The 25200-nt window shown below is 41.2% G+C and overlaps 1 protein-coding gene across 3 annotated transcripts in view; it reads left to right on the plus strand.

Moving 5' to 3' along the window:
- Positions 1-25200, plus strand: part of itga7 (integrin, alpha 7) — a 191252-nt gene that overhangs the window by 22686 nt on the left and 143366 nt on the right. For all 3 annotated transcript variants that reach the window (XM_051672272.1, XM_051672273.1, XM_051672274.1), the window contains exons 2-5: positions 9826-9947; positions 10059-10138; positions 13008-13263; positions 23987-24088. In XM_051672272.1, the coding sequence (XP_051528232.1) occupies positions 9826-9947; positions 10059-10138; positions 13008-13263; positions 23987-24088 (560 nt within the window). The remainder of the gene's footprint in view (positions 1-9825; positions 9948-10058; positions 10139-13007; positions 13264-23986; positions 24089-25200) is intronic.

Here is a 25200-nt window from a genome sequence, read left to right on the forward strand (position 1 = left end):
GCGGAGGTTTCGGCCGTTGATCTAGGACAAGCACGTGTTAGTTCAGACAGACAACATGGCAACGGTAGCATATGTCAACCGCCAAGGCGGTCTGCGCTCTCGTTGTATGTCACAACTCGCCCGCCGTCTCCTCCTCTGGAGTCAGCAGCACTTCAAGTCACTGCGAGCCACTCACATCCTGGGCAACCTCAACACTACAGCAGACGCACTGTCACAACAGGTTACCCTCAGGGGAGAGTGGAGACTCCACCCTCAGATGGTCCAGCTGATTTGGAGTTGATTCGGACAGGCACAGGTGCACCTGTTTGCCTCCCAAGAATCCTCCCCACTGCCCGCTCTGGTACGCCCTGACCGAGGCCCCCCTCAGCATAAACGCACTGGCACAGTCCTAAGAGTCCTGTTCTGGGGTAAGTGCTCCGCATGTGGTGGTTCCCTGTAAGGCTAACCCCATGCGATATATATCTTCCGCTAATTCGTTTCCCTGTTGGCAAACTGCATCTTCCTTGGGCAGATCCCCCCTGCCCCAGTCTCCATGTTTGTAGTAACTCCTCCCCCATTGGGTAGGATCTACCTTGAAGACTCTCCACATGGTTGGAAAGACCATGTGATGTATTTTTCCACTTAAATATCCCCCCTCTCTTTGGGCGAGGTGTGGTCTCCGCGGTGTCTTCCCCTTGGGAAGGACACCCCCGACTAGACCTGGCGGCCCAGTCGGAAAAAACTCCTTCTTTTTTAGGGAGTGGAAAAAAGAAGGGGAAAAGAGCCCACGACTGGGTTAGCCTGTCTCTATCTTTTGGGTAGTCGACTTGTCCCCAAAGGGCCGTTCGACACTCATAACTACGTTGGGGGAGGTTACGTGTCAACCTGGTGTGCTGGCTATGAGGCACACAGTAGTCTGCCCACCACACACCGCCAGTTCATGTAACACAGTTCAGCCATTTGTGGCGTTTTGTATAGGGACCCCTAGTGTCACTACATTGACACAATATTGAGTGAGTGACAGATAGGGAACTTGTTACTTGTGTAACCTCCATTCCCTGATGGAGGGAATGAGATATTGTATCCCTCCTGCCACAACGTTGAACTACCCGCTGAAATGGCCGGACCTTATATCGGCTCCTCAGCATATAACCTGAAGGAGTGGTTGCATACCAGCTCCTTTTATACCCGTATGTCCGGGGGAGTGGCATGCAAATACCACTCGCCAATTTTCATTGGCCTTTTATCAAAGGCCAAAGGTGTCTCGGGCTCCCAAGAGTGACCCCTAGTGTCACTACATCGACACAACGTCTCGTTCCCTCCATCAGGGAACGGAGGTAACACAAGTAACCATGACGTTTCACTTAATAATACAGTAGATTTTGGTTTGTTTCTCACCAAACCTTATCATATTCCTTCAGAACAAGACATACAATAGTTGCATACAATAATTTATTAGACTTCTAAATTATACTGTTATGTCCTTTTGAAGCTTGAAGAAGTAGTCAATTGTATGACATCACTGAGCAAAAAAAAAATTTTTTTTCACAATTTCTTCCTTGGTGTTAAGAAAAAGAAAGAAAGGAGTCCACGGACGCCATGCGAGAAGCAGACGTAGTTGAAAGACGTATGGATTATCTTGAGTCATCGGAAAGGGAATTATCCGCTAATCCGCCCGTGTCCAAAACAGATTTGGAATTAATTTTGGAAAAGCCGAAGGAATAACATACGAATTGTTGGAATTCCTGAGCATGAAGAGGGCAGAGATATGGTGAAATTCCTGGATGAGCTCTTCCCGAGTCTGCTCGACATAACAGGTCATAAACTGGAAATCGAGTGAGCTCACAGAGTCCTGGCTTGCAGAACTGCTGAGGGAGACAGGCCCCTATCGATTCTGGCCAAATTTCTGAAATCATCCGATAAAGATCTCGTGTTGCGCCAGGCGAGGAGCAAAGGAAAGCTTTCTTGGAGGAATCACAATGTTTTCTTGTTCCCAGACTTTGCGAATTCGACAAGAGAGAAACGCGATCTGTTCAAGGAATGTAAGAAACTCTTACACCAACAGAAGATCACTTTTGCACTGATGTTCCCGGCCAAACTGAGAATAGAAACGAAGAATATTCATAAAGTATTTACATGTCCAAAACAGGCACTCTCCTTCATAAATACATTGGAGTAAGCCATTTGATGTTTCTTATATTAGTGGACTGACTCGCGGTTCAGGGACTCTATTATCTGAGGAAGCTGGGTGCCATTTTTGTTTCTTTTTGCCCTGGCTCTGCCTAGCGGCTGGAGTTTGTTTTGTGGCATGACTCCAAGAAACTTTTGCATGACGGAAGATCGTTTTTTACACTGAAGTTCCTGGCCAGATCGAGAACGGACACTATGAATGACCGCAAAATATCTACATGCTCACATAAAGGACGTCTTTTATAAAGGTGAGGGGCTGAGTAAGTTATGTTTTTTTTTTGTTGTTTTTTTTTGTGCAGCCTCCGAATTAGTTTGGCTCTTGATCATCCAAGGAACTGGGATGCCGGTTTTGTTTTTCGTGCTGGCTCCGCCTAGCGGCTAGAGCTTGTTCTGTTGAATAACACTCCTTTGGAACAGCTGTGGATAAATCTGTTTGTTCTTTGTGCTTATGCCTCCTGTTGGCTGGAGTTTGTTTTTGTGGAGTATTTTTAAGGGACAGTAGAATGATTACGTCATCTGCTGAACTCATTCAGCTCACTGAACAATTGTTTGTCTGTCCGAGGAATCTGAACGGCTTTATATCAGCTGGAGTTTGTTTTGCAGAGGATCACACCTTCGAGAAGGTTCTGTGAATGAGTCTACATGTTTTTTCTGTTATTCTGCCTGTTGGCTGGGGTCTGTTTCACAAAGTATTTTCTGTTATGTAATTTTGCCTCACAAAATTTGTGCAGAAACACCGGACTTGAATAATCCGATGGCAAAGTTGTTGCGGGGGTTCTTGTAGGTGAACACGGACTCTTTGAGTTTTGAGGGATTGACGCCGGTTGGTGCTGTCGTGCGTAGTGTTAATGCGCACATTTTTCTTTTTTCTGCTTGTTTTGTTCGGGGGGAAGTTCAGGGTTTGATTGTTGCATTAATGGGGAATGTGGTCTGTGTATCTTGTTTTTGACACACAAATTTTTTATTTTATTATATCAATATGTCAAATGTTAATATGAATAAGTTGTCTCTCTCCACATGGAATGTGAATGGTTGGGGCACCCCATAAAAAGAAGGAAGGTTATTTCTTTTCTTAAACGTAATAAATATGATATAGTGTTTCTTCAAGAAACACATCTTTCCCCGCAGGAAGCTAAACAGTTTGGTAAGATATGGGGTGGACATGTTTTCTTCAGTGCTGGCTCAAGTAAGAGCAGGGGAGTCATTTCAATGTCTTCGTCTACTGATGAAGATATTAGAAACTTTGTGGAACCATTAGAACTTCATAAACTGACAATTGAGCAAAACAGTTATCTTGATTCTGAGATTACCTTGGAGGAACTTGACGAGGTAATTAAGGCCTTACCTACAGGCAAAGCTCTGAGGCCAGATGGTTTTGCTGCAGAATGTTTTAGATCTTATGCTACAGAACTGGCTTCACTTTTGTTAGAAGTTTATATGGAATCATTAAAGAACGGAAAGCTTCCTCCAGCTATGACACAAGCCCAGATCAGTCTGATTCTTAAAAAGGCCCAGTTACCGTAAAAGTTACCGTCCAATTTCCCTGATCCAGCTAGATGTAAAAATGTTGTCCAAAATTTTGGCTAATTGTTTAATTAAGGTTATGGCATCTCTTATACATATAGATCAGGTGGGGTTTATTCGGGGCCGCAGCTGTTCTGATAACATTAGGCGTTTCATTAATATTATGTGGTCAGTAGCAAATGATCATTCTCCAGTCGCTGCCATTTCACTTGATGCCGAAAAGGCATTTTATATGGTAGAATGGGATTATCTTTTTAAGATTTAGGAATGTATGGGTTTGGGAGTACATTCAATGGTTGGATTAAATTACTTTATAGACACCCTATAGCAGTGGTACAAACAAATGGATTAATTTCAGATTATTTTACTCTGGATAGGGGCACTCGGCAAGGTTTTCCTCTTTCCCCATTATTGTTCTGTCTTGCCCTGGAACCATTAGCAGCCGCAATAAGAAAGGAGGATGATTTTCCAGGGGTGGTGGCGGGAGGTGTGGCGCATAAGCTTCTGCTTTACGCAGATGATATTTTATCATTCTTCTCCGACCCCACTAGATCTATGCCTTGCCTCCACAGAATTATTAATTCCTTTTCCAAGTTCTCTGGATACAAAGTCAACTGGTCTAAATCCGAAGCTTTAGCTCTTTCAGCCGGGCACCTTACAGTGGCCCAAACAGGGCATTAAGTATTTGGGTATTATATTCCCAGCAAATTTGTCTGATTTAGTTAGAGTTAATATTGACCCTTTAATTAAAAAGTTTTAGAGCGATGTGGACAAATGGGCTTCATTACATTTATCGATGATTGGGAAGATTAATGTTAATAAAATGAACTGTATTCCAAAATTCAACTACCTGCTACAGTCACTCCCTATAGATGTCCCCCTCTCTTATTTTAAGCAATTTGATAGAATTGCGAAGTCCTTCATTTGGAATGGTAAACGTCCCAGACTACATTCCAACAAATTACATAGGCCGATTGACAAAGGTGGGTTAGGCTTACCCAATATTTTGTTTTATTATTATACGTTCGGTCTCATTGGTCACTTCCACCTGAGAGAGCCCCTCCCTGGTTTTCTATTGAACAGGACGTCCTTGCCCCTATTTAACCATTGCAAAGTCTTTCTATTAAACTAACCGGAGAAGTTAAGTCACACCCCGTTATTTCACATTTGCACATGATTTGGACAAGAGTGGCCAGAGTATTTAATTCTGACATTTATTTAAATGTTGCCTCAAGCATATGGCTGAACCCAAAATTACGTATCAATAAGTCATCTTTCTGTTGGTCAGAGTGGATTGTGAGAGGGGTTGTTACACTCGGCGACCTGTATGAGAGTGGATTGTTGAGATCTTTTGAGAATTTTTAGTAATAGCGGGGATTAAGTATTGATTCTGTTTGTATATGTTCTTGCTTTTATGTGTTAATATAGGAATCAATAAATATAAAATATGGGGTTATAACAACACAAGGGTGAGTAAACAATGGCTGAATTTTAATTTTTGGGTGAACTAATCCTTGGCATGATATACTATGCACTCTCATGGTTCCGAGGTCAAGCTTCATCCAAAAGAGACATTTATTTCCAGTGAGTTAATCCAGCTAGCTTAATGGCAGCAATTTATTTTTTATTTTTTTGTGAGAGATGACGAGTTAATGGCACGTATAAGGTATGGTCAGATAATAAATACATTTTTTATCAAAAACAGTGAGGGAACATAGAGAGAAATCTTGCAGGAAGAGAGCACAAAGAAATGGCATGTCTCCTGTTTGTTAAAAAAGGAAAGGAGGCAAGAACAGAGCAACTCTCTCTCTCTCTCTCTCTCTCTCTCTCTCTCTCTCTCTATATATATATATATATATATATAGTAACAGTATAAGGATGGGCAAGGAGGAGGCGGGAACCGGCTGAACAATCAACATAAACTTAAAGCAACATAAAACATAAAGACATAGACAGACATGCAATGCAGCCGTGTGCATCTCTCTCTCTCAAACTGGTGTCTCCAGCTGCCCCTTATCTCGCTCTCCCGCTGATCAGCTGATTCAGTGCCGGCCGTGCTCCATCACAGTCCGGCCACGCCCTCCTCCTCATCACACTCCTCTCCCGCCCGATTCAGGCTGGGGTGCCACCGGTCTGACTAACTCACCGACCCCCCACTCCGGGTTCTGTTCTGTCAGCCGGTGGACCACCCCACCTCCTGTGAACCTGGGGGGAGAAATGAGGGGCGTGGGGAGAGGTAAAGGGCGAGTGGAGACACACAGAGAGAGAGAGAGGAGAGAGAGAATTTGCTCGACTTCTCCCCTTCTCGGCAGACGGCCACGGTTCCTCTGGCCCTCGGCAGCTGGCAGCAACCCCTCTGTCCCCAGGCAGATGGCAGCGGCTGCTCCCCTGGCAGATGGCAGCAGCAAGGACTCCGCGACAGCGCGTCCCTCCTCCTTCCCAGGTTTTGGCACCACTGTAACAGTTAAAGGACAGGCAAGGAGGAGGCGGGAACCGGCTGAACAGTAAATGTAAGGTTTAATGTAAAACTCAACTTAAAACAACATATACCATATGACAAACAGACACATATGCAACGCAGCTGCGTACATCTCTCTCTTTCAAATTGGTGTCTACAGCTTCCCCTTATCTCACTCTCCCACCGATCAGCTGATTCTGCGCCGGCCGTGCTCCAACACGGCCCGGCCATGCCCTCCTCCTCGTCACATGAAAATGACTTGCCAAAGCAAAACTACCACTGGTGATACTTTAAAAAAAATAGCAAGTAAAATTAACCCAAAGTCTTCTGCTTTCAAGAGACGCCATTGAATACCACACTTGTACAGAACTATTTATTAAAATGTGTCTGTGTTAAAAACAGCATTTAAAACAAAATGTATGTCACACAGTGATAAGCTCTGTATATCTGGTCTAAGTGCTGATGCAGAAACAGCAGGGTTGCCAAATTGGTTACCTGGTTGGAGTGAGATTTTGATGCCAGGGTTCAATCCCCCGGGACCCGCAGTACCTTAATGTGCCCCTGGATGCATATTTGATACTAGTACCATCTTAAATTTCTAAGGCCACAACAAAATCTAATCAAACCCTATAAGGCAAATAATTTTTTTTTTTTTTTTTTGTGCTCACTTGCACCAAGTAACCTGGCATTCACAATTTCAAAACACCCATACACTATAGCACAACGAGGGTTTTTCCTGGGTCCAAAAATGGTCTTCGAAGGTGGCTGAGGTACACTGTCACCCACAACCTTAAAGGGTTCATGACATACTCTTTTCTTATAATTTTATTATCTTACCTGAGGTCCACTTAGAATGATAGTAAAGTTTTTTTTTGTTGCACCAAACAGTCATAGTTTAGTCATATATAATAATATTCCACCCTTCCAAACAGCCTGGCCCTATAAGACTTCAATGTACACGTCCACTGTTGTGATTGGCTAACATTAAGCCCCGTTCACACCGCCAGCGCCTTTGTGGCTTGGTGTTGCTAGACTCTGTGATCTATGTCGCTAGTGGGCATTCCTTCTGTCTATTGCTGTAATGTTATTGGAGGACTGCATGTCTGGCCATAGCTTTTGAAAATGTTATCATGGATGAGACCTAATACCGGTAAAATTAAGATATCATTACAATTTGAAAAGTTATTTTGTCTCTAAAAATGTACATTCTGCAGTGTAGAGTGTTTTATAAAACATGCAGCATTGTTTAGTTCATTAAATAATTAACAAGACGATCAATCTATCAATATAAATCATTAACAAGATGATCAATCTATCATGAATGAAAGAATTAAACTCACTTATCTATGCATGTGGTTACAGACAAATGATATAGAACAGTAAATCCCTCACAATGCTGAAACATCTTCTCCGTCTTGCCTGCACTCATCTCCAGTCTGCCAGAAGACAGATGACGTGAGCTCCGCTGTCTTCACTCTCATTGGTCATCGCTCGCGAATGTTGCTCGTCATTTGTTTTGGCACGACGATCTTTGTTGCCAACAGCCACGACAGCTCGTGTTGCCGGAAGTCACTAAACTCTCATTGAAAATGAATGGAATCCTGTCGCTATCTCGCACGATGCCGCTGGTGGTGGTGTGGTGGTATTGAAACGCAATACGAAGAAAATGAACAAACCCCACACAACATTATACAACTACATTTTAGGGTTAACACATCATGTACAACCAACACATTTCATCTGAATGTATAAAACTGTTCGGTCAAGCACAGCATAAACTATCAAACAGTAATGACTTATGAAATATTCATGAATGAAATTGGTTACTTACGGTTTTTCATCCAATAATCCAATGTTAACTGCCCCATCTTTTCATCTAACAGTTCCTTTGCAAAGCTTGAATCATATTGTTTCACAAGCAATCCACACTGAAATCTTCTGAATACTTAAACGATATACAATACATGGTGATGTTGGGTGCTTCAACAGGTCAAAGCTGAGATGCTTGTCTTCACATCTCACATTTTCCAGGTTTGTTTACACACAGGACTGCATGTGTTTCACCCAGTCAGTGGCAGCAGCAGAATGAGACACGTTTTTAAAAGTTGTGCTAGTACCGCTCTAAAAACGCGGCACACATCGCCAGAAATGCATCAAAACGATCAAAGATGTTTACATGTTTTCAAAAGAACAACAATTAAAAATAGCACATATGGGTGCATGACGCCTTCCAAACAGCACAACAGCAAGACAACACAGCTGAACGAAACACAATAGGGGATCCTTTATAGAGTTATAACTTGACATTGCATCTTTTAAAAGTGGTGCAAGATGTATAATAACGGTCAAAGCTGTTTGTCTAGTGCATGTTTATGTAAAATTACATTTAAATCCAGACAGACACATGAAGGTGTCCTGTGAAAGTCCACTTTAATGAATCTCCCATGACAGGCCCATCTCTCTCCTCTTCACCTCTGTGACAGACTGAGCACCAGTGGGCGGGGCCAAGGGTGCAATGACGAAAAATAGGCATTGATGTCTTGCTGAAGAAGCAGTCATATGCAGATGTATTTGGTTCTTGTGACGTCACAAGTTCCACAAATTCCAAATGAGCCATTTTTGCAGCTTGGTTTAAATAAATGCTCTTTTTCTATTAAGGAGGAAGTTTTCTGTTTTGAAACTTACAGTATGTTTTTATAGTACAATTATATGTCAAAAGATCAAGGAAAATGTGATTCCTCATGTCATGACCCTTTTAAAGTTGGTTGGTTACATAACTGCAATTAATTACTAACTAATTCATTAATTACCCTTCCTGACCATGCTCGGCATTTAACTGCAGCAGCAACAAGTGACCATTAACTTCTGATACACCTCAGGTCTGTTACATTTGTGCGGGCTTCATAGACCTAAACCTCTATCAATAGCCGTCCAAAGACAGACCATCTTACATCTACTTCAAGTGGGATGTGGGAGAGGGTGTGTGTCTTAAATCTGAGTCGAAAGTTCATTGGTTGCTCCCAAAGTAAAATGAAAAAGAAAAGCCAAAGTAAATGAAAAAGAAAAGCCATTGGCAAATAGACAAAGAAAAGCAACTGGCAAATGAATGAAGTAAAGCAATTGCCAAATGCATTTTTAAAACACAATTTAAAAGGTGCATTTAAAAATGACAATGTGCTATTTTATTGTTACATTTATTTGCATTTTAAACATAAATTAAATACATGATTTATTAATGCTCAATTTAATTGTAAATATAATTAAATTTTTAATTGTGAATTAAATAAACACATTTAAATGTGTCTATTTATTTGCCCATTTATAAATTGCTTTATTTATCCACGTTTTTATTTTCAAATTAATAGATTGATAATTTATTGCTTCTTACTTTTTTAATTGGCACTCCCATACTGATGTGCATTATGGTGCTGAATTTGCTTTGGTGGACCAAAAATTAAAGTCTCATGCTGATGGAAAAATCTTACAAGCAATATTTGTTGCTATGCTTTATTTTACATTAAATTAAACTGTCTTGTTATTTGGCATGAGATTTATTTGGGTAGTGTGAGACTGCGAGACAGAGCCTGAAAGCTTGTCTGAAAGTGCCAAATGAGTGAGAGTTGGCCACCCTGAGAAGCAGTATTTACAGAGTTAATCATTCTGTTTTTCTGCAGGATTTTAGTTGGAGCTCCTCAAGCTAGAGGTGTGGGAAGTTTGAGGAACAGTCGCCCTGGTGCCCTGTACCGCTGTCCAGTCACAACAGAGAAGTGTGAACAAGTTGACATCGATGGAAATGGTATTTCACACTGGTTAAAACAGCTGTATCTTAATTTCTATTAGTGTGATGTGATGAGGTCTTAGTTCTACAAAACTGTATTACAGGAAAAATGTTGTTTGTTTTTTTCAGTGAGTGTGGAGCGAGAGAGCAAACACAACCAGTGGTTGGGTGTTACGGTTAAAAGCCAGGGCATTGGTGGAAAAGTGGTGGTGAGTATATAATATACTTGTAACTTTTCAAAAGACTGAATGACCTCCAAATGGCAAAGAATGAAGTAATTGCCAGAGCTCGAAGTTAGCTGGTATGCACCACCCTGCTGAAAAGACTAGCATTGCTGTTCACCAGCTTATGTTGTGTTTTGTGTTCTGGTCCACCAGCTAGACCAGCACCAAACCAGCACTAGCTAGCATAAACCAGCCTAGACCAGCATCAAATGGTAATTTTATGCTGGTTAAGTTGGTCTTTTTAGCAGTGCTGTACATGAAAATTACATCACATGATACACTGCCACGAAACGAAGGGAGACAATTTATAATCTCAGCAGAGCAACAGTGGTGTTTAAATCGATGCCAAATCTAATGTTCCATCAATTCATCAGTCCTTACAGTATATACTTGAAGTAATTTTTTCAAAGTCTAGGGGTTTTCTGGATGATGCCAATTGCAGCTTCGAGAGAGCCTTTAAAACCCTCTTTTGCAATTTCTTAGCCAGATGATTTCTTCTCATGGATCTCTATCTTTGAAGTCTCTGCCGTTTCATCTATAAACATTTTCATACATACTCCATTCTCTCTTGTACATGTATGTCTAGTATATTTTCTTCTATTCTACATGCAAATACATAACAAAACAGTTTAAACCAGTTCAAGGCAGTTGCAAAACTTTTCTCTCTTTATCTTTTTGAGATTAAAAAAACACAGCTGCATGTTGAAGCCAGACACTTATCACACATACCGGCGGATTTAGTGATTTGAGGGCCCTATGCAAAGTACAGGAAAGGGCCCCTCTTCAGTTTACCCCCTGATAGCACACGTACATCACCCAGAAATCTATTTGATGTGTGTGTTTACATCTGGAAGACGTATTATCTGCATTACCTCTATAAGACCTTTCCTTTTGGATGTCAAAAGGATATTTAGCAGACGTCTTTAAGACGTTTATGATTTAGAATGTCTGTAAATCTGATCTTTTTAAGATGTTTATCAGATGTTAATTAGAATGCAATGCGTTCCTTATGAAATTCTTGGAGATGTACATGTGCTATTTGGGCCTCGATTTTCCCTTAAAGGTGCTGTAAGTGATTTTTATGGAATGGTATGGAGAAAATATTCCTACTCCCTGAAATATTTCACTGAAATAAGTGTCCAGAGATAACTCATCGGTCTCTGTGACAGCACTAGACTGTGACAAAAATGTGTCCGTGGTTGTGTCTTGCCCCCTGGTTGTGCCAACTTTCTAAAAAGTAGTGAATTATTATGTTTAACAATGCATTATATGAAAAACACAATCTGGCAACCATAAACTACAATACATACCAATACAATGCCTTTTTCTTTCTCAGTCTCCCTTTTTCTTGAATGCACTTTTCCTACATCAACTTGAATGAACTATTTACAAGGTATCTAACTAAAAGTTGACTCTGGGGGTTTGATCAACATTAGCTTCAACAACATGGTCTCTATAAACATTTTTTACACCTCCGTCTTTTGGAATGCAGAAAACAATTGCCGGGTAAACTTCTAAAGTGGTGAATGGAAGACCCCAGCAAATATTATTTTTGCTTACAAATCTGCTCCAACAGCACTATTAAGTTTCCACGACTTTCCACAAGAGGAAAAAAAATAGAGAGCGGTGGACTCTGACAGTCAGAAGAGAAAAGATGCCAAATTTACAGTCACTCCCTCAGCAGCTGTATTAGAAAATCTTATTACAGCTGTGGTCATGGTGCGAACTACATCGGGTCTAGGGGGTCTCAGACCCCCTGAATGCAACAGGAGACCCCCTGGAAAGCTCATTTAAATCATGCGATTAATTAAATACAACATTTAACGTTATTTTTTTAACGCTGTAGTAATGCATATATTCAATTTGGCATCAACATGTGTCATTCTGTTCGGTGTGATTTTCTAAAACCTGATTGGAACAGGAGCTGATCAGATCAGAGCAAAAGCGCAGCTCCCTTCCCCTCTCTCTCTCGGTCTCTCTCTATTTCTCACTTACTCACAAATGTGTGGGAAGTTAAACATGTCATTTGCACTCTTTGTATGGTGGAATTTAATAGTCATTGAAGCAATATCACCCACGAGTGCTACAACGGCATAAAACACAAGTGGTAGGTCTAGCACTGTCAGCAGCATCTAAACAGTTTAAAGTTTTTAGAAACTTGCCAGTCAGACACTTGTGTCTTGCAGAACATGCAGAACATCTTAGGTTTTTAAATCCATAAGGATCTCTTTCTCAATGGCGATAGCAGCAGTAATGACAGTCAACTCGTCAGCAAGATCTCGTGCTCTTCGCTTTCAAATGTATTTATTTTGCATGTTAGGCCAGCAGAGAAGACTTTGAATATAGAAGGCCATTGATATATATATATATATATATATATATATATATATATATATATATATATATATAATTTGTATTTTTAGGGGGCCCTTAGCTTCTGGGGAACCTAGGAGGTTGCCTATCTTTGCTTATTGCTAAATCTGCCCCTGCACATATACTGCTTACTTTCAAGGTTATTTGGTTCCTGCAATTTCTCAAAATGAATACATTGTTGCCATCTTCTGGTCATTCAAAGGTACTGCATTATGAGTATTTCAATCAAAGTAAATACATCAAACTAATAAGGCATTTATGGTAAATTATCAAAAACAAGGTAACATATAATCAACTTGTAAGATTACATATGAGTAAAATAAACATAGTAAATACATAGCATACTTGTAAAAGCAAATACATAATAAAACTGGGTTTTTGCATTTATATAATTTTGCAAACAACACCTATTTGCAATGTGCAATAAATATGTGCTGAGATGGTTATGAACATTACTGTGTGTTATAATTTCATCATACAGACATGTGCTCACCTCTATGAGCTCAGACAACATGTGAACCAGTCATATGAGACCCGAGACCCGATCGGACGCTGTTATGTGTTGAGTGAAGACCTGAAAGAGCGAGATGACTTTGACGGGGGGGAGTGGAAGTTCTGTGAGGGTCGACGTCAAGGTCATGAGCACTTTGGATTCTGTCAGCAGGGTATGTCTGCCAGTTTCACACCTGACAACAACTACATCCTCTTTGGAGCTCCGGGAACCTACAACTGGAAAGGTAATTCAACTGGTTTAATTTAAAGATACTGAGGTTGAATACTGGGAGCGAGAGGTTTGTGTTTCACTCTTTCAAACAGAATCAGATTTACTAGACATTACATTTACAGTTAGAAGCAAATATAAAGAAGTTTAAGTATTATGACATATTGAATTATTTTTCCATGACTGGACCAATAAATGGACCAGTATATTAAGAAAATTTCTGACAATATATTAAAGGGGAAGTCAGTAGTATTTTTGTTTATGGAGTAAATTATGTCTCATAACCTAGCTTAATATGCAGAATCAACTATACCCCTTAGCAAGGGTGGACAGCATATTTAATTTGACATGAATGCAATTGGGGCTTTGAGGTGTAGACAAACAGTCTGTTCAATGGGCTGTATTGTTATTCCCCTGGTGTCGATCATTCAGCCTGATAAATATAAATAATAATTCTAGTGGTGCAGAATTGTTTTTTATTTTTATTTTTATTGCTGGTCTTACCTGGTTTAAGCTGGTCTCCCAATGAACATTGTTGCCAAAGCATTCATTAAAAAAAAAAAAAAAAAAGAAAAAAAAAAAAACATGTATTACATATTTATAAAATAATAAAACGTACAGGTACAAAATGTAAATACAAGTAACTAAACAGAACAAGTAACAATAAATTAAACTAACACTTTCAGTATTTAGTGATGGGTCACCCTCTCTCCCTCAGATAATGAAAGGAGAACACATACTCTGCTGCTAAATCTATACATTAAGCCTTCTATCCAAGAACATATGACAATTTCTCTGTATTACTCATTCTGCTGAATTTAGGCAGTATCTGTCCAATGAGTGTAAAGTGTGTGTTTCTAATGGTCTCATATTTACTGCACTCAGTAAGGAAGTGAACTTCATCCTCTATGACTCCTTTAGTGCAGTGTGAACACAGTCTGTTCTCTCTGGGTCTACAGCTCTATCTGCATCGACCCGTCTCTACAGCCAGACTGTGCTCACGCACACGATACTTAATTTTGGTCAGATATGGTGCCAATTTATATTCTGTCTTTTTGAAAGTAGTTCAATTTGTTTTTTCTTTGAGTTTGCTTGGCCAATAGGAGATATTCTTCTGTGGTTGTGTTTGGTTTTTGTGTAAGTTTTGCCTGCCTGAATTGAAGAGTTTAGTTGGTGTTTGTCCACTAAATACTTTAAAGGGTCACTCTCTGGGTGTGCTGCTCTGTGTATAACAAATGCGGCTTTGAGCATTTTGTCACTCTTTTAACTTTCTGCTCTTTTTTTCCTTCTCTTTTTCCCCCTCATTAGTTATACAAGAAGAAGTGCTGATAGTTTTTGGTGTAAAGTTATGTTCCAATTGCTTGGAATGCCATCCCTGTCCCTCCTTATTGGGTGCAGGTGCATGCCGAAGGACGGTGTGATGGTTGAATACCTGCTTGTAGTCGCTGGGGAGAAAGTTGGTTTCTAAAATATCGTATCAGCCTCCCATATGAATAAAGCAGTCATTGTTTGAAGCCTTAATCACTCAGTTGGTTGTGAGCAGATTATAGGTGAAAGAAACTTTCCTTCTGGTAACCCCACTTTCTACTCCAGCAAATAAAATAACCATCTCTGAGGGGGCCTGGGTAGCTCAGCGAGTATTGACGCTGACTAGCACCCCTGAAGTCTTGAGTTCAAATCCAGGGTGTGCTGAGTGGCTCCAGCCAGGTCTCCTAAGCAACCAAAATTGGCCCGGTTGCTAGGGAGGATTGAGTCACATGGGGTAACCTCCTCATGGTCGCGATTAGTGGTTCTCGCTATCAATGGGGCATGTGGTAAGTTGTGTGTGGATCACAGAGTGTAGCATAAGCCTCCACATGCTGGGAGTCTCCACAGTGTCATGCACAATGAGCCAAGTGATAAAATGCGCGGACTGACGGTCTTAGAAGCAGAGGCAACTGAGACTTGTCCTCTGCCACCCGGATTGAGGTGAGTAACCACGCTACCACGAGGACGTACTAAGTAGTGGGAATTGGGCATTCCAAATTGGGAGAAAAACATCTCTGATGGGCTGTCGTTTGTTTCGAATATTACGAAAGAACTGTCTGGAAAGAGCTAAAGCCCGGTTAGAATCATTCCCTTGGGATGTAAGAATAGTGCCATTAAACATGTTCTTTCTTTCAGATGACATGTATACATGTTTTTGAGTTTGCCAGAGTGGAAGTTCTTTTTGTATCATTCACAGAGAAAACTCCTATATGGTATTCACAAGTACTGAGAGCATGCAGTGTTTTGAATGCAGAGATTAGGGGCATAAACACTTCGAAGAGGACCCATCTACTTCTAACAGAGAGACAAGCAATGGTGGAAACACCAGGAGTTGTCAGAGCTGGGGCTTGAACTCAGGTCAGCAGCTTCACAGCCATACACTCTACCAGTGTGCCATGAGAGAGGTGATGAACCCAAAGTGCAGAGACTTCACAGAAAAATGGGCAGTGTCCAGGAAAAAAGATCACAACTTAGAACGAAGTAACAGAAATCCTTGACGCAGATATAATCCAAGTAGATGAATAGAAGAGATATCCCAAAAACAGGAAAGGTTTAATCCACAATGGTATCAGTTCAAAAAGTAAAACATAGTCCTTTAGGCAAAGTAATATCAAAAAGGCAAAAACACAAGAGTATATCCACAAAATTGGGAAAACACATAATGCACAAAGGTTTCAGTTAGAAGTAAAAGTCACAATCCTTTAGGCAACATAATATCCAGAAAAGGCAAAATTACAAAAGATAATACCTACAGAGAAAAAAAAAACATGAGAAACTAAACATGACCTAGACCAAACACCAAGCAAAGAAGCATGGAACAAACTCAACTTAAATACACAAAAGGAAACAAGGCACAGGTGAAAGCAATGACAAATAACGACACTGAGGCCCTCTAGTGGAAAATCAGAGAATAACCAGTCCATGATCCTAACAGGAACCCCCCCCCCACTTGAAATTGCTCCTGACGTTCCTACCAGGATGATCAGGTCGATGGGTGTGGAATTCCTGGACCAGTTTAGGGTCCAAGATGTCCCTTGCAGTAATCCAGGAGCGCTCCTCTTGGCCATAGCCTTCCCAGTCCACCAGATACTTTAGCGATCGCCAGACCAGTCAGGAATCCAGTAGTCGATGGACCGTGTAAGCTGGCTGGCCCAATGATTCGTGGGGGAGGGAAGGTATATCTGCTGGAGTAAAAGGGCAAGAAACAACAGGTTTTAGTAGAGAGACATGGAATGAGAGGTTTATTCTCATGGATTTTGGTAAGTTCAAATGGTAAGTGACTGGGCTGACTTTCCTTGCTACTCTGAAGGGACCAATGTAGCAAGGAGTCAGTTTGTGGTACTCAACCCGCAAGGCAAGGTCTTTGGAGGAAAGCCAAACCCTCTGTCCTGGACGCAGGTTGGGAGCTAGTCTGCATTGACAGTTGGCCTGAGTTTGATATTGCTGCGATGCTTTGAGAAGATTGAGTCGGCCTTTCTCCAAGTCAGACCGAGCCTTGGTCCGAGTGGAAGAGAGGTAGAAGAAATTCCAGCTGACATTCAAAGGAAGAAACATGGGATGCCCTGGAGGATGGGTTAGTGGCAGCCATACACCTCAGGGTTGTCTCAAGTTCCTGGTTCAACCTCTCTGTTTGGCCATTGGACACCGGATGGTAGCCAGAGGACAGAATCGTTTTAGCCCGGATGAGCTGGCAAAAGGCACGCCAGAACCAAGAAGAAAACTAGGGACCTCAATCAATAACAATGTCCTGTGGTATGCCAAAGACTTGAAAAACATGGTTTACTAGCAATTCAGCAGTTTCTTTAGCGGTAGGTCATTTTGCCAGGGGAATAAATCTGCAGGTCTTAGAGAACTGATCAACAATAACGAGGATAACAGTATTACCTCAGGATGGCGGCAATCCAGTGATAAAGTCCATATAGAGGTGTGACCAGGGGTGGTGTGGGATGGAAAGCGGGTGGAGAAAACCCTGAGGTAACCAATGAGGCACCTTACCTTGATTACATGTGGGGTAGGCTGCAACAAATGTCCTAACATCCTCCTTCATAGTTGGCCACCAGAAGCACCGCTGGAGAAACTCGACAGTACGTGTCTTGCCTTGGTGACAGGTGAGTCATGATGAGTGTCTCCACTGAAGAACCTGGTGGCAAGTTGGTGGTAAGATGGGAGACATTACCATGACCCAAGGGTCAACCATCCAGCACAGTAACCACTAGAGGAGACAGGAAGAGTTTGTTGGGTATGTTGAGTCTTTTGGATAATGAGAGGTCCATGAAATTTCCTGCTGTGCCCGAGTCCATCAAGGCCTGGAGGGAATGCTGCCAATCTCCCCTGGAAAGCATGATAAAGAGGTAGAGACCAAATTTGGTGGCATAAACAGCATCGTTCTCCCATGCGACACTCACGTTTAGTTTGGGATATTCTGATGTTTCCCAGCTGCATAGGTTTAGGGGTCTCTTGGGAGGATAAGAGCCTTTCAATGGTGCAAGAACATTCAGCAATAATGGACGTCGCTAGTGGGGTGCCAGGGAACCTACAGTACAGTTTTCTCTCCCTCAGATGGTTATCCAAGCACACAGCCATCTCAGTGAGAGCCTCAAGATTGTTGGTGGGTTCGCGTGCCGCTAGACCATCTTGAATTGCCTCCAACAATCCATTCTGGAAAGTCACCATTGGTGCCTCGTTGTTCCAACCGCTTCCTGCAGTGAACGTGCAAAACTGGATGGCAAACTCGGTGATGCTGCGATCACCTTGCTGAAGATGAAGAAGTCGCTTGGAGGCTTCGTGGCTGCTGACAGGATGATCAAAGACTTGCTTGAACTCCTCTGTGAACAAAGAATAGCTGGTACACACATGACTCTGTACCTCCCACACCACAGTATCCCAAGCTAGGGCTCTACCTGAGAGAAGGGAGATAATGTAAGCAATCTTGGAACGGTCTGAGGGAAACGAAGATGGCTGCAGTTTGAACGTGAGGGAGCATTGCGTTAAGAATCTTCTGCAGGCACTGGGGTCTCCAGAGAAGCGTCATGGAGCAGCTGGAGAGGCAAAGGCTGGAACTGGAGGCACTCGATGGAAGAGTTCATGGAGAGATGCCAGTATCCCTTTCAATGCTTGGGAATGGTTAGCCATGTGGGTCTCCTGTTGGGCTAGCGCTGCCTCATGGCACTGAATAGTAGCCCCGTACTGAGTAACCATGGTGATTATGTCACGAACACTGGTGGTCTCTGCTGGGTCCATATTTTTGGCTTGGTGAACTCAGGTCGACGGCTTCACAGCCGGACAATCTACCAGTATGCCACGAGAGAGGTGATGAACCCAAAGTGCAGAGACTTCAGAAGAACAATGGGCAGTGTCCAGAAAAAAATCAAGTTTATTAACAACTTAGAACAAAGTAACAGAAATCTTTTGAGGAGATATAATCCAAGTAGATGAACAGAAGAGATATCCCAAAAATAGGAAAGGTATAATCCACAATGGTATCAGTTCAAAAAGTAAAACCTTTAGCCACGGTAATAGGCTGAAATAAGCAGGGCCAAAGTGCAACAGATAGTAGACAAAGCAGTTGCCACTTGTGGAGGCAGCCTCATGCTAGGGTCAGCCTGGGGTTAGGAAACTATTAAGAAATGTAGAATGTCTAAGCCCAGAATGCATTTGAATGAAGGTCCTCTTTGCATTCGTATGGGAAAGCCCTCTCAGTGCTTCAAACGGGAGAGCCCTCACTGCAGTGCCAACCGGAGAGCCCGTGTTGCATTTGAATGGGTGAGCCCATGCTGTGATTCGAACGGGAGAGCCCAAGGCCTGAACATGGTGACTCACACTGCATTCGAATGGGTGAGCCCACACTACATTCGAATGAAATGAGTAAAGCTGCTCTAGAACATGGAGAGCACCCATTTCAGGTCAAAATTATCTAAGCTGTATTTTAATAGAGCTCACACTGTGATACGAATGGGCTGAATTCTCAAGCATGGGACCTCACAGCGTTCGACAACAGAGCACCTGTTTCACATAAACATTATTTATGCTTTATTTTAAAAGAGCTCTCTGTGTGATACGAATGAGCTGAATCCTCAAGCACGGGACCGCACAGCGTTTGACGAGAGAGCCTGTACTCTATTCGCATGTAAATAATTAATGCATGATTTCAAAGGAGAGCTCACTCAGCGATATGAACAGGCTAAATCCTCAAGCAAGGGACCATACAGCATTTGACAGAAGAGCACTTAATTCTTTTGAAAATTATATATGCTGCATTTTTAATGAGCTCTCTGAATCCTCAAGCATGTGATCACACAGCGTTCGAGGTAAGGGCCAAGTTTTTGCGCAAAAGGATTTATACTGCATTTAAATGAGAGCATGGGACCGCACGGTGTTCAATGTACTATATACTACATACTATATTCGTATGAAAATGATTGATGCTGAGATGGCGGGTTATAGCGAACTGTTTAGAGGTTGTTGTCAGTCACTAAAGAGGGTAGTGATTCATTTAGCATAGGTGGTGACATAATATGAGATGGTTAAGTAGAAAAACACATCACAGTTACGATGACATGGGATGCTTAGTCGCATGGCCAGAAAGACACACCAGTTGCGAAACCTGGACAGCATGTTTGCGCTGCTTCTGAGATGTATTGAGCCAATAGAAGAAGCACCATGGTTGCGGCGTCACCAGGCTTACACGTACTGTCCGAGGAGAGGATTTTGCAGTGAAGTACTAGGCTAGTACCAATGCGTTGGAGGAAAAGGGGACTTGCGGTTGCAAAGTCGGCCTCATTAAGGCTGCAGTGAAGCATAGACAAAAGGGGCTTCAGTGGAAGCCTGGTAAAATACTGCAGCGGTAGTGGATTAGTTAAGACAGTGGTAAAGGGTGCTCCTACAGGAGCACTGCTGTAGTAGAGTAGATGAGACAATAGTAAAGGAGCCCCTGCGAGAGAATGGAGAGAAGCATTGCTGTGGCAGTGGAGTAAATGAGACAGGATGGTAAAGGAGCTCCTGCTGGAGCAGGTAGTGAAGCACTGCTGCAGCAGTGGAGAAATTGATACAGGATAATAAATGTGCTCCTGCGGGAGCAGGGAGTGACACGCTGCTGAAGCAGGTGTACTTGGGAAGTGGTAAGGGTGCTTTGCAGGAGCTGAATGAAATCATTGCTGCTTATGCAAATAGGTTAATAAAACTAATTTAAATGAGGGCTCATTGGCTTCACTTCCTGCTCAGCTACTGTTTGGATGATTTGCTTACTGCTCTGTGCTATGCTCTCTTCCTTTTGCATTTTAACCTCTAATTTTCATATCAGCAGTTCAGCATAGTGCTCAAATGACCTAATTAGGCACCCCCACTAAAACTAGAGACTTTAGGACTGAAATATTACTACAAAAGGGTATTTTCAGACAAAGTGAGTGTAAGGGGGTTCAGTGGAAAGGAGGAGGCGAGAACCGGCTTGACAACTTAAATAATAATTTAATAAACAATTTAAACAAAACACACAACCAAAAACACACAGTACAGCTGTCTGCAATTCTCTCTCTCTAACTGTCGTCCCCGGCCGCCTTTATCCCTCGCGCGCCCCATTAGGCTGATTGGGGACCGGGTGTGTCTCATTCCAGCCTGGCCACGCCCTCCTCGGCTCTACAGGGACAAGGCTGGAAAAATCACTCTGGACCCCACTCACTCTGCCCACTACCTTTTAGAACTGTTGCCTTCTGGCCGATGCTTCAGAGCTCTGAGCACCAGAATCGTTTTTTTTTTTTTAATCAAATAAAGTGCTTCTGTAAAGATCCTCACAGCATAATCTAACATAATCTAAAACACAACATTGGTTTTATTTTTTGTCAAATTAAGTGCTGCACAACAGAGCATCACAGTATAAATGAAAACATTGGTAAAAAACTTTTATAATACAGCACACTTGCTTGTGAGATATTGCTTAAATACAGTATTATTATTGTAATTATTGTTGCGAGTATACATGTAGCTGCCCCCTTGACTTCAATAAACGGGACACATAGTGTTTCTGACGGATGCTTTTAACTTTATTTTGCTCGTTTGAGCACTTGGTTATCATCACTTAGTGAGAATATCACTATAAAACCACGTAGCACTGTGAAACTACACAAAGAAATGACAAAATAAATATACACAAATGAAAATTCACATAAAAATGGATTAAATCAATTTGATACATATTTACAGTGCCACAAAATGTAAATAAATGATCATAACAGATGATTTAGACCATTTCAAAAAATTTTAACAAATCATTAACACAAACTTTAAACCACAATGAAATAAACAAAAAATGCAACACAAATTGAGACAACATACCTCACTCCTCTTGCCAAAGGGTTCTGTTAAATTATACGTATTTGAACTATTTTCCAGAGGATTCTTTGATCTTGAAATCAGAAATATGTGGAGCTGCACACATTACTCTCACTCTGCTAAGACATCACTAATTTGTGTTACCCCTTTTTTAGCGTAGGTACTTAAGGTATGTAAAACACATTTAAAGTGACCAACAACTGTTTGGTTGGTCATTTACAATACATTTTAGTGAATATTACATTTTACTAGACAGTATTAAAATATTTCTGTTGCCAGCATTCCTGCTTGTAAGATATTGCTTAAATATTATTATAGTAATTATTGTTGTGAATATTACATTTTACCATTCAGTATTAACATATTTCTTTTGCAAGTTGAATTAAGCTTTCATTATGACATGAAGGCTATTTAATTTCTGTGTGTTTTGAAGGTAGCTTCACACCTCCGAATAAGCAGTTGTTTGAATGGCCCAGTGTGCTTATTAAAATGCAAAATGCTGTGATTTATTTATATAAACAAAGTCTGCAGGCACTATGCGCTTCACAGTGAATGAGCTCTCTGCAGCACATGCAGACAGTATATTTATTTAATTAAATAGCATCCTTTTGTGGTTTATTAGTCACACTATTTTAGATTAATTGTGCATCCATTGTTTCCCAAATATGTCAAATTCGTGTGTAAGCATTTGAAAGCAGTCTTGAGTCAGTCAGACAGTACGGGCATCAAAGTCAGTGCTCGGTCCTACCGGTAATGCATGGAACCGAAGATTAGCAACTTTTGACATTCCTACTTCAGACAGCTCAGAGAATCCTCTGGGGATAAAGTGAGCTGGTCTGGAGTAGCCTGAGCCCTCTTGAAGAAGGCAGGCAGAATATCACTGGATTGACATTTATTTCTTATGGAAACTGAAAACCTTGATTGGACTGACATCTTTCTATAGGTCAATGCAAAAAGTTTGGAGAATGTTCAATAGTTCACTGGAGCTTAAAGCTTCTGAAGGTATCTGGCTAAATTAAGAGCCTTTGTTGTGCAGTCCTCAGTGGACTTAAATATCTAAAAGTCAGCACACCTGAGGAAGGCTCTGCTGAATGCTGGTATAACCAAAATGGGACATTTAATCACAGCGGATGGATGGATATCTGCTGAGAATTCTTAAATTTTTCTAATCAGATTATAGACTTTCTTTACAAACAAATGATGTACACAATTTTCCAAAGCTAAGAATCTCAGCAGCTGTGAGAAGATGACAAGAAATAGAAGAGAACTTGCTAACTTTTGAAACAACTCAACTAGGATTGTTTAATGACACCCAGAAAAAAGCACCCTATGTAAAGTGTGTTAAATTGTCATATCTTCAGTCACTCGAGAGGCTCAAAGTATCTAAATGGCAAAGTATGCTTGGATCAGATGTTTTCACTAAAGGACCCTACAAAACCCTCATTGAGAGAAGGACTGGTGATCTACAGTGGTGGTTTGTACATGGTATAATAACTAAACAGACACAGAGCACACCTGGATCCAAATATAGGGGAGAGGTGTCCTTTTTGTGATAAACAAGAAAGGTTAAATTATTCTGTATCATTTATTCCTAAATTGTGAAAGACTAGTACCCTTATTTCAAAAAATAGAGGAGTGGTGTGGAAGGTTGGTAGAGGTGTTTTAAATTTTTTTTTTATAGCCCTAAATATTAGTTTAAAAATAGGGAGGTTCATGTTTTACTTGTTTATCTGGTGAAGCAAAATTGGCTATATAGTTATGTCGTAAAAAAATGTCAGGCAATTAGCCAACTGATGTAATATCAATTGTTAAGGGATTGATAAAATCTAGTTAGAAAATAGAACATGCTTATTATAAACTAACTGGAAATATGGAAACTTTTAAATGTAGTTGGGGTAATAAAAATTGTTTTTGTTAGATTTTGGATGATGGTCTTATACACATTTATGTTTAATGAAAGTTTTTTTGTGTGTGTTTTTAAACTCATGGTGAATGTTTGCTATTCACTGTGGATGTTATAATTATAATAAATTTGTATTATTAATTTAATTTTATCACACATTTACAGTGAAACTCTTTTTTTCATATATCCCAGCTAAGCTGGGGTCAGAGTGCAGGGTCAGCCATGATATGGTGCCCCTGGATCCCAACAGTGGCATCTTGGCAGTGCTGAGGCTTGAACTGCCAACCTTCAGATCAGTAACCCAGAACCTTAACCACTGAGCCACCACTGTCCCTGTTATTTCTGATTGTGCATTTATGCTTATTTATGCATTTAATTAGTTATTATTTTATTCTAAAAGTAACAAATTAAAGGAGCTATGTTTAATAAAGAGCTTAAACAAGTAAAAAACAGTCTCTCTCTCTCCCTTTCTTTCTCTTTTCAGGTCTGTTGTTTATGGCTAGTCCTGTTGAAGATGCTCTGGTCTATAAAACTCTGGAACCTTCTAAAAGCTCTTTTGAAGACGTCACTCAAAACAGCTATCTGGGTTTGTACACAAAGAACATTATGATTTAATAAAGACTAACTCATATCTTCAGTATGTGTCATTGTAACCAGGGGTTAAGTTTGGATTTTGGAGGTGGGAGAACCCTAATCCAAATAATATGTTAAAGTTTTGATAGTACTAAATACATAAACAGTGGGTTCAGTAGTTTGTATGTTAATGTAATCTTGTGATGAAGCAGTAAACATATTTGGCTTGCTGTCCGTATACTGGAGGGCTCGGAGCTCGAGACTCGACTCGAGTCCTGATTACCCCTGATTATTAATTAGATAATTAATCTAGAGAATATGTGGAGATGGGGTGGAGGTGGGATGTCAGGAGAGTTGTCACAGGAAGCAGGTAAGCAGCGTCTTATATACTCCTGCTCGTGGGCTGTGATTTGTCAGATTAAAATGAACATGCTCCTCCAGAACCTCTGTTAATTAACTCCATTTCAGTAGTTCGTATGTTAATGTAATCTTGTGTTGAAGCAGTAAACGTATTTGGCTTGCTGTCTGTATACTGGAGGGCTCGGAGCTCGAGACTCGACTCGAGTCCTGATTACCCCCAAAAAGGCGTTACGATGAAAGAACAGTACCATGACTATGGCAGGAAGTATTTAGAACAGCAAGCCAGCAACAATTATATTTGGTAAATTGGCTTGGCGGATGCTTCTGAATTGTTCTTCTCCCCAAAATATGTATAGAGGGAGTGCTTTAAGCATTTGTTTGAAGGTGCATTCTTGTACGATGGCTGGTCGAGAGGGCTATGCTGCAATTCAAACGAGAGACCACCACTCGTCGTAGAAGTGGGTGGGCTCACGGTATATGAACAGGGAAGGTGAAAATGAGAGTTGGCTCATGCTGCGTTCGAAAGGGAGGGCTCACACTGCGATTCGAATGGGAGACTGCTCTATAGAGAGAGAGCGCTCACGGCATTCGAACGGGTAAACCCAGCAAGCAGTCAAACGGGGAGAATGAGAACGAGAGGAACGGGGCTTGTTTGCAGAGGTAGCCTCACTTAATAGACTACCCATAGATAGGGAAATATGGTGCTTTGAGAAGAGGAGGTGGTGACCGCTATCTCCTGTAATGCTAGCTGCAGCTGCTGAGAAG

This window comes from Myxocyprinus asiaticus, chromosome 35 (genome assembly GCF_019703515.2).
Source record: "Myxocyprinus asiaticus isolate MX2 ecotype Aquarium Trade chromosome 35, UBuf_Myxa_2, whole genome shotgun sequence".
In the NCBI taxonomy this organism is placed as follows: domain Eukaryota; kingdom Metazoa; phylum Chordata; class Actinopteri; order Cypriniformes; family Catostomidae; genus Myxocyprinus; species Myxocyprinus asiaticus.